The sequence below is a fragment of the Artibeus jamaicensis genome, unplaced genomic scaffold (genome assembly GCF_021234435.1).
Source record: "Artibeus jamaicensis isolate MK-2021 breed Jamaican fruit bat unplaced genomic scaffold, CSHL_Jam_final contig_354, whole genome shotgun sequence".
In the NCBI taxonomy this organism is placed as follows: Eukaryota; Metazoa; Chordata; class Mammalia; order Chiroptera; family Phyllostomidae; genus Artibeus; species Artibeus jamaicensis.
In genome coordinates this window covers 20,365,193-20,375,923 of record NW_026521803.1, presented here as the reverse complement: position 1 = coordinate 20,375,923, position 10,731 = coordinate 20,365,193, and the positions used below count along the sequence as shown (strand labels likewise).

General features: G+C 45.9%; 1 protein-coding gene across 2 annotated transcripts in view; it reads right to left on the bottom strand.

The window, feature by feature from the left end:
* Positions 1-736: 736 nt before the first annotated feature.
* Positions 737-10,731, bottom strand: part of KIAA1328 (KIAA1328 ortholog) — a 229,518-nt gene continuing 219,523 nt past the window's right edge. For both annotated transcript variants that reach the window (XM_037154525.2, XM_053664401.1), the window contains one exon: positions 737-4,630. In XM_037154525.2, the coding sequence (XP_037010420.2) occupies positions 4,420-4,630 (211 nt within the window). In that variant the 3' untranslated portion in view covers positions 737-4,419. The remainder of the gene's footprint in view (positions 4,631-10,731) is intronic.

The following is a 10,731-nucleotide window of genomic DNA, read 5'->3' as shown; positions in this document are numbered from 1 at the left end:
GGATCGCCCTTCCTCCTGTCTTGGCCCAGCTGAAATGTCCCATCTTCCGAGAAAATTCTGGTTGAAGGCCCCCTCCCAGGGGCTGCACTGGCCTCCGAGAACCCTGCCTGCAGCTCACACAGCTCCAGCTGCTGAGGGACTTTGCCTGGTATTGATACACAATGGACAGTCAAAAAAGTGCTTCGGATTCCTGAACTTTGTGGATTACAGATTCTTGTGAGAATCTGGTGAAAGCTATGAATCCCGGGCCCACGTGGGCATCCAGGTGAGGAGTGAGGTGAGCCAGGGGATGAGAGACAGCTGCGTGCAGGGTGGCTGATGCTTTGGAAGAGATTTCATTTCTCACAGAGCCCCATTCTGACACCTCCTCCTGGGTGGGACCTGACAGAGTCCCCTGGGGTCCCTGGTCCCATTTCTCTGCTCAAAGTTTCTTCTGAAGCTCAGCTGGGACATTTCGAGGGGGGCACGAGCAAGCAGAGAGGCAGGAGAAGTTCCTTGGGGTCAGTGGTCCCAAGTCCTTTTCTCAGATTCATTGCTACTCAACTATTTTTTTCTCCAAAGCAGTAAATCTCCTTCTGTTATTCTCCAAGTTGATATAGTAAGCTGTGTCATTTTGAGAAGAAATACATAATGGTATATTAGAGGAATATCTCCTCATTCATGCTTAGAAAAAATTTATTACAATGTAAGAAAGTCTGAATAGCATGAATTTATTATAATGATTTAACACTGCTGCACTGGAGTTAAGGGTGCCCCTCTATAAATAACTGTCCCCGGAAAACATAGCACATTTACACAGTTTACCGTTTCCCAATGTTATATAAATCCAGCAAGCTTAAATCACCTCCAGCTCCGGGGGAGGGGGAGGGTGCTGAACCTGGGCTGCGAAGTTCACCGTCTCAACTGGCAGCAACAAGAAGGCAGAGAACTCCCCTTCCTCCGGCCCCTCAGAACCTAAAGGGCCAATGTGTGGGGGAGAGAAGGATGAGGAGGAAACAACCAGAGTTTTCACCTGCAGAACAGGTGAAGCCCAGTGGGCCTTGGGCATCCTGGCTGTGATCAGGCCATTGTCTGTGGGGTGGTGGCCAGGAGGGACCAACCAAGGCTGCCCAGCCATGCACTGAAGCGGGGAGGGGGTGGTCAGTGTGGGGGTCCTTTCCGGACCTCAGGCAGAGCCCGGTCTTCTAGTCAACCTTCCACTTTCTCACAAACCCCAACCCTGCTCTTTCCTCCTGGGCCTTCTCTTTCCCCCACGTACAAGAAACCCCCGCAGGCCCCTCTGGTCCCTGGACACCGGCTCAGCCCTGCTTTCGGGGAGAGCTTGGCCTTGTCGCTCTGGTTTTTCCTCCAGGGTTAGGTCAGCATTTGTGGCACCAGACTTGTAAGGCAGGGACTGTCACCTCCATTTTTAGGAATCATTTTATAAATTATCATAGCTGAGGTTAAATGTAACTTGCCTAAAGGTAGGCAGCTCACACATGGCAAGGCTGGGTGGATTCCAAGGTCAGTGTATGTCCTATTTGGGCATGCGGTGTTCTAATGGGGAAGACCACACGCAAGACCACACCGCGCAGTTGCAGGTGGGCTGTAACAGAGGCCCCAGGCAGCACCGCTGGGGCCAGGAGAAGAGAATCTGTAACGATGCCTCAGGAAACGTGGAAGCAGATTCATCCAAAAGACCAGGACATAGGAAAGTCACACAGGCCAAAAAGAGCTGTGTGGCTTTGGGAGATGGCCAGGAGTTGTGAGTTGCAAGCAGAGCAGAGAGGAGAAGGGAGGGTTGACAAGTGCTGACCCCCAGCAGTAGCAATAGTGAGCCAAAGGGAGGATTTTAGAGAGTAGGAAGTGTCCATGAATCCTCACTCTGCTGATGAGAATGTGAAACGGTCAAATTGTTTTAGAAAACAGCCTGGCAGTTTCTCAAAGTTTCCATATGAGCAGCAGACCCAGTTCCGAGTATCTGCTAAGAGGAATGAAAACATATGTCCATGCCCACTGTCCTATAAGGGGAAAGTCCGGGAAAGTGCCGAGGAGCATCCTGGGCCACAAGAAGCCAAACAGATGAGACAGACAGTCCTCTGATGGTCCTGACCCAGGCCATTCCCACTGGACTTTCAGGTACCAACCTGCTGGTTTTACTAGCACAGCCACCACCTCCACTGCCCGAGGTAGGCCTCCTCCTCCTCGTTCTGGCCACTGCATTTCCAGAAGAGGTTAACTACAGCAATAACCACCTTTACTATCTGGAGAAGACAGTCACACTTGTTGTGCTGCTGCACAGGTTTGTCTTTCCCCAGGGATATGGCTTTAGACAGGCTTCCCATGGGCCTCCACGCCCACTGACGCAGAGTCCAGATGGTGGTGCTCGGTCCTGGAGGGTTAAAACCCTACAAGCCCCCCAGGAGCGGACCTGCGACATTCTTCCTCACTTTGGGCCACGTGGCCTGTGAGGGCTCACTTCTGAGATGGTGGTGGAATGAATGGTCAGTCCTCGTGGAAATTCTAAAAGACATTCATCTTGGAACACTGGGCTAAGGCAGTGACGCGCCATGGTGGCAGGACACCAGCCTAGCAGCCAGACCTGCCGCTGCCAGGATGTGGGAGCCCAGACAGGTCACTTTTCTCTGAACTCTCCATCTGTACAATGAAACTGATGAATTATATGGGCAATAAGGTCCAATCCATCCATAGAATTCTGTGACTGTGGGAGGGGGAGAGGTTAGGGTGTCAGTGGGGTAGACGAGGCCCCGAGCATTTTCTGGGTGCCTACCCGGCTCCGAGTGTGTGTGGTGGAGGTGTGCAGGGAGGGGAACAGCTGTGAAGCTGAAGCCTGAGAGGTTAGATGGTCCCGCCCCCGAAAGGAATAATGGAACTCTAGGGGCTTAGAAACAACCCACCATTAACAGCCGCTCTGAGAAACCGTGAAATGGGCAACTGAGTTGTGAAACTGGTTCTCTGGCTGCCAGGACATCCCTTCTCTGAGGACTAGGGTGTCGCCCGCACCCCACTCTCCCCCAGCTTTGTTCCTAAACTCAAGGGTAACCTTTGACAGCTGGAGGAAAACGGATTTCATCTTCAGTTTGGAAGCTGGCTGCGTGGTGACTGTTCCCGCCACCTCTGCCTCTGTGAGGCAGCTGCGCAGTCTCCTTGTTCAGGTGAAGATGCCGGGCTGGCGTGGGGAACCGGGGACAGGTCAGGGTGTCTAGCTGCCTTAGTTGAATCCATAGGTGTGATCTCAGAACTGGCGTTCCATCACTCAAGCCCTCGCCTGCATTCTCTCCACACCTAAAGCCAACCAGGCAGGCCCATTTTCCCATCTGAGATGGCTAAAATAGGGCACCCTTGCTGAGCAGGGAGGGGGACAGGCACATAGAAGGGACTCAGGGGTGTGCACAGAACCTTCTGTGCCAGCAACCACACAACCTAGGAGAGGGGCAGTGCTGGGTGAGGGAGCGTGCCGGAGCTGGCCAGGAGAGCCTGTTCTTTCACCTGTCCGGTTGCCAGGAGCTGCTGCTCTATCAGGGACTGAGGGAAATGCCACTTAGATAACCTGGGGCTCTGCTCTTACTTTCTTTCAAGCTGTACCTACTGAGCTGATGCGGGATATCCAAAGTGCAACTCAGGATCAAAACCACATGGGGAAAATGGCCATAGAGATAATTTACTAACCTAAAATCTCACGCATATATAAACAGTTGCACACATTAAAATAGCATACTCTGAAGTGGGGACTAGTGTAGTCACTTTTGTGTGATTTAATGCCAGTTTCCCAGGGCTGGGGGGTGGTCCCTCCCTCCCTTTAGCCCATTGAGCCCTTTTGGTTACCAGGGGAGCACCTGCCAGGATGATGCCGACTGAGCCTGATTCACACTTGGCCTTCAGTGTTGCTTGTGCCAACAGCAGCCCCAACTCCAACTGCAGTTAAATGACTACAGTTAGAGACAGGCGGTGAGAGAACAGGGTGCAGCGGTAAAGGGTCCCTCTTTATGAAATTGCTTGTTACGAAGAGCTACTTTTAAATTAGAGGGATCTTTCAGTGGGTAGGTTTTCCTTGTGTAAAAAAGAAAGCCAATCTTTTCCAGCAAAATATTGAGAAGGAAATTCTCTCAAAAGGAAGCTGCATATGCAATGGCCCCTGCCATGCAGAGAGCGTCCCACGCTGATGTTCCCATCACTGCTTGGCCTACAGAAGACACTACCCATCTCCCCTGAGTGTGTTTTATCTACTGATTGGTCTGGTCAAAACACCCTGGGTTGTTAGGATGATTTCTGTATTCGATACATAACAGATGCTAGTGAGACAGGGCCCTGTGAAAGGAGAGACACAATTACTTGTGATCAGAAATTTTTAAATCCTAGATCAGTATACTAAAAACCCCACAAGGTTCTGATGGAAATTTTGCAGCAAGTGCTTTGGCATCAAATGAAAAAGATATCTTCCAGAATCTGATTCTCCTCCAGGTCTTCGGGGGTCCTGCCTGCCGCCATCTTGTTCCGGTTTGATTTTAGAGAACTGAGTCGGCAAGGTCTGTGATTCCAGGCCCTGGCTTCTCTGGAGGGTTGGGGCTGAGGTTTAGAAGCAGACTTTGGGCTCAGTGATTGAACCAAATCCAACAGAGATGTCTCATACCTGTAACACACACAACCCAGACAGAAAATGATCAGACCAGCACAACACTGGGGTCCAAGGAGCCCACGGAGGTGGGCTGCCCAGGGCTAGAATCGGATCACAGACCACACTGTGTGCGAGAGGGCCCGCGAGGGAAATGCCAGAGCAGGTGGACACCAGAAGGCCCTGCTGTCCGTCCACAAGCTCTTCCTCTGCTGACTTCTAACATTCCTTTTTTAATCTTTAAAAATGTTTATTAAATTTATTGGGATAACATTGGTTAATAACATTATATCAATTTCAGGTGTACAACTTTATAATATAGCTTACGTGCTCACCACTAGAAGCCTGGTTTCCTTCCATCAGCATATATTTGGCCCCCTTTGGCCTCTTCATTCTTTCCCCCTCCCTCCCTGGTAACCACCATTCTGTTATCTGTGTCTGTGAGTTTGTTCGTATTTTTGTTTTGCTCATTAGTTGCTTTTTGTTTTATACCCCACATGAGTGAAACCATATGGTTCTTGTCCTTTTCCTTCTGACTTATTTCATTTAGCACAATACTCTCATGACCCATCTGTGCTGTCACAAATGGCAGTATTTTGTCCTTTTTATGGCTGAGTAGTATTCCACTGTATATATGCGCCACACCTTCCTTATGCCATCATCTGCCAAAGGACACGTGGGTTATTTATAATGTTGTGGCTATTATACATAAGGCTGCAATGAATATAGGGTACACATATCTTTACAAATAAGTGTTTTCACATTTTGGGGGGTAGATACCCAGGAAAGGGTTTGCTGTTTTTGATTTTTTTAGGACCCTCTGTACTGTTTTTCTTAGTGGCTGCACCAATTTACAACCCACCAGCAGTGCACAAGGGTTCCCTTTACTCCACTTCCTCTCCAACACTTGTTATTTCTTGTCTTATTGTTAAAGCTAATCTAACAGATGAGAGGTAGTTTCATTGTGGTTTTGATTCGCATTTCCCTTTTAGCTAGTGATGTTGAGCACTTTTTTCATGTATCTGTTGGCCATCTCTATGTCTTTCTTGAAAACTATCTGTTCAGGTCCTCTGCACATTTTTTTTTAAAGATTTTATTCATTTATCTTTGGAGGGGAAGGGAAGGAGAGAGGGAGAGAAATATCAATGTATGGTTGCCTCTCATACATCCCCTGCTGGGAACTGGCCTGCAACCCAGGCATATGCCCTGACTGGGAATCAAACCATGAACCACGATTGTCTGGTTTGCAGGCCCACGCTGAATCCACTGAGCTACACCAGCCAGGGCCTTTGCACATTTTTTAATTGGGTTGTTTGTTGATGTTGTTGAGTTGTGTGAATTCTTTATATATTTTGGATATTAGCCCCTTACCGGATGTATTGTTTGCAAATATCTCCTCCCATTACATTGGCTGCCTCTTTGTTTTGTTGATTTCTTTTGCTGTGTAGAATGTTTTTAGTTTGATATAGTCACACTCATTTATTTTTGCTTTTACTTCCCTTGCCTTTGGGGCTTGGATAACTATTCTTCATCCCACTAGATATCAACTGAAGTATCACTACTTCAGAAAGGACTTCCTTAACCTCATTATTGAAAATAGATTGCCCCAATTAATTTTCTTCTCGTAATAATCTGTTTCTTTACTTCATAACACTTATCACAACTTGAAATTATTTATTTATATGGGTTTATTTGTTCAATGTCTTCCTCCTTCACTGCACTGGCAGTAATATGAGGGCAGGAATCACTGTGTCCTTAATGTCAACTCCTCAATGAAGGACGAATGACCCTGCTTTGTCACATTTGTTTTCTTAAATATTTTAAACTTGTTCAGATATAAAAGTGTTCATTATAAAAACTGAAGCACACGGAATTATATAAAGAAAAGTGAAAGTCCTCTCAACACACTATCCTCCAACCAAATGGGAACCCCTTACTTTTCCAAGAGAACACTGAAAACAGTTTAGTATGTGAGGTCTGTCCAGAAGGTATCCAGCCATGTCATGTGAAAAATACAGGACAATGACACCTCAGTTCCCTTCAAAGTAGGACCTCACACAGTTCTCCCAAAATCACCATCAGCTGCCCCATCGTGTTTTCCTAAATCTCATCCACTGTCTGAAATCTCTTCCCTTTTAGTTTTAGGGAAAGCCAGAAGTTTCAGGGTGCCCGATATGGGCTGTAGGGTGGCTGAGTCACATGGAGGATTTGATGTTTCACCAAAAAAACTCTACACGAGATGTGTGTGATGCAGGAGTGGATGCACTGTCGTCATGTATCTGCCAATCACCAGTTGCCCACAGCTGCGGCCTTCTGAATCATCCCAGTGGTTTCTGTGGAGGAATGTTCAAGCCTAATGTAAAATTTGATGCAGATTCATTGCTCTGCTCAGTCATCTTGAATGCGATGGCCATTACACATGCTCAGGCAACAGCGTCCACTGCCCCCACTGACTGGTACACTGAAATCGTCATTGTTACACATGTGCACTCCAGTCCACTTTCCTAGGCTGCCAAATTACATTAAGGTCAGGCAAACTGTTCTTGTTTTTTGGTTTTTTATTTTTAAAATATATTTTATTGATTATGCCATTACAGTTGTCCCATTTCCCCCTTCATTCCCCTCCACCCTGCACACCCCCTCCCCCACCATTACCCCCCTTTAGTTCATTTCCATGTGTCACAAGTTCTTTAGATTCTATATTTCCCGAACTATTCTTCCCCTTCCCCCTGTCTATTTTCTACCTACCGTTTATGCTACTTATTCTCTGTACCTTCTCCCCCCTTCTCCTCCTCCCACTCCCCTGTTGCTAACCCTCCATGTGATCTCCATTTCTGTGGTTCTGTTCCTGTTCTAGTTGTTTGCTTAGTTTGCTTTTGTTTTAGGTATGGTTGTTAATAACTGTGAGTTTGCTGTCCATTCACTGTTCATATTTTTTATCTTCTTTTTCTTAGATAAGTCCCTTTAACATTTCATGTAATAAGGGCTCAGTGATAATGAACTCCTTGAACTTGACCTTATCTGAGAAGCACTTTATCTGCCCTCCCCTTCTAAATGAAAGCTTTGCTGGATAGAGCAATCTTGGATGTAAAATGTCCTTGCATTTCATGACTTGGACTTCTTTCCAGCCCCTTCTTGCCTGTAAGGTCTCTTCTGAGAAATGAGCTGACATTCCGATGGGAACTTCTTTGTAGGTAACTGTCTCCTTATCTCTTGCTGCTTCTAGGATTCTCTCCTTCATTTTAATCTTGGCCAATGTAATTGTGATGTGCCTTGGTGTGTTCCTCTTTGTGTCCAAGTTCTTTGGGACTCTCTGAGCTTCCTGGACTTCATGGAAGTCTATTTCCTTTGCCAGATTGGGGAAGTTCTCCTTTATTATTTGTTCAAATAAGTGTTCCACTTGTGGCTGTTCCTCTTCCCCTTCTGGTACCCCTATAATTTGGATGTTGGAATGTTTAAAGATGTTCTGGAGGTTCCTGAGCCTCTCCTCATTTTTCTGAATTCTTGTTTCTTCATTTTTTTCTGTTTGGTTGTTTCTTTCTTCCTTCTGGTCCATTCCATTGATTTGAGTCCCAGTTTTCTTCCCATCACTATTGGTTCCCTGTGCATTTTGCTTCATTTCACTTAGTGTAGCCTTCATTTTTTCATCTACTTTATGACCAAAGTCAACCAGTTCTGTGAGCATCCTGATGACCAGTGCTTTGAACTGTGCATCTAGGTTGGCTATCTGTTCATCACTTAGATGTATTGGCTCTGGGGCTTTGATCTGTTCTTCTGTTTGAGCCATTTTGGGGGGGGGTCTTATTGTGCCTATTACGTATGAGGGGCAGAGCTTTACATATTCACCAGGGCAGGTCAACCCAGTTGCTGGTTTGTGACCCTGTATGTGGGGTGGGGTCAGAGAGGGAACAATGGCACCTGCTCCGCTCTCTCTTGGATTTCAGTCCCTTCTGCTGCTTCCCACAAGCAAATTGGGCCTTTCTGGTGCCAGTTCCCAGGTGGGTGGGCTTGTATACAGTCTAGGACCCTGTGCATCTCTCCAACAAACTCTCCTGTGAGGCTGCCTCTCCCAGCACCTCAACCCCCACAAGTGTTTTCAATTGGTGCTTTTAAGCTTTATTTCCTACTGCTGGGGCCCTGGGTTGTGTGATCTGTCTCGTTGCCCATTTTTACCTGGTTTATCTGGGCGTGAATGTGTAACTGCGGTCAGCCAGCCACCTTGCACACCTCACTGGGTCTGCTCCTTTCCTCCCCACACCTGGGATCTGCCAACTGCTGCCTGTGAACCTGGGTCTGCCAGCCACGCTTTTTCTTGCTGCTACCCCTCTCTGCCCCTCTTACCGATCTGTATGAAAGGTTGTTGAACTTCTGTACAATTCAATTTTCTGTCAGTTCTGGCTGGTTTTTTTGGTTCTAAATTTTTGTTGTCCTTAATTTTGGTTGTGCAAGGAGGCACAATGTGTCTACCTATGCCTCAATCTTGGCTGTTCTTGTTATATTAACAATAACTAGACTTTTTCTGGATAGACGTTGTATAAGCTTCCAAATCTTTTTTTGTATAGTTACATGCATGCATGTGCAATACAAATGAACACACATGTATTTGAAAACTTAAATTGAGTGATGCTTATATACTGATCTATGATCTGTTTTTTTCACTTAACAGACTGTTTTGGAGATTGTCCCGCAATAATGGGGATAGATCTACCCAATTCCTGCGAACTGCTGCAGGGTTCTGTTTTATGGATGTGCCATTGCTCTAATTTAAAAGAATCCCCATAGTTTTTATTATCTTACGCTAGCTAAATTTTGTATTTAGCATTCCTGTTCTGTTATCTTAAGGGGGAAAATCAGTATTTGGTAATTAGTGTTGATTTAAGGACAATTTGCTCAAAACCATTTCCTTTACAGTACGCTTTTCTTGAATTTCCTTTCTACCACATTCACACAGATAATGTCAACATAACTTGCTCCAATGAACAGAAATAAAATGGGAAGACACAGTGCAGGTTTTACAAAATCTCAGATTAAATAGCTTAATTAGATTTGTCTTTGCCATAAACTAGCCAGGTTCATGGAGATCTAGAATCTATCTTCCTTTCCAAGATAATGAATTCAGATATGCATCAGGGATCCCCAGGTGATAAGAACTTTTTTCTTGCAATCATGCCAACCAGTCCCCGCAGTCCATGAATAAGGCGTGGAGAGCTCGGACATCATTCTGGCACAGGGACCGGAGAAGTTAAGATGTCCTATAAATTCTCTTTTGCCTTCTTAATGTTATTAGTTCTGCAGAGCCGGTTAAACTATAACCCCGTTGGCTTGAAAGTCTGACTCTTATCTCTACGCCAATTTTGCAGCTCCAACCTCCAGATCTACGAAGTCAGTATCATCTATTGTGCTGGGGCTTTAAAAAGTGGACCAAGTTGATGAAGCTGCCACCCTGATAAATCATCACCATCCACACAGAGCTGTAACTAGATACTTTCAGATGAGCTGCATTCGTCTGTACACATATTTTCAATAGATGGCCATCCTGTTGAATGATTTTAAATGGCGTGGGTTTCACACATCAGTGAGAAACAGGTAGTCAGAAAGTGAGCAACTATGGGAGAATCTGGAAATCTTCATTTCTGAAGATTGAATAGTTATTCAAGGATAATAGTATTTTAGTTATCCTTATAGTTCTAATCACAACTCTATTATGGTATCTCTGGTAATAGTTCCAAATTAGTACTCTTGCCTTGGCTGGGTGGCTCAGTTGGTTAGAGCATCATCCCACACACCAAAAGGTTGTGGGTTCAATCCTCAGATAGGGCACAGACCTAGGCTGTGGGTCTGATCCCCGGCTGGGGTGCGTACAGGAGGCATTGGGTTGATGGTTCTCTCTGACTTTGATGCTTCGCTCTCTGTCTCTCCCCCCCTCTGAAATCAATAAAAAACCCATATTCTTGGGTGAGGATTTAAAAAAATCAGTTACGTGAGTAATTATACCTTATAGTGTATCCCATATGGTACATGCATTGGGTTACCTTAAAAAGTTGTGAATTCTGATGCAAATTAAACCACAATGAGAATGACTAGTAAAGCACCTGTCAGAAGGCTATCATCAGTAAATC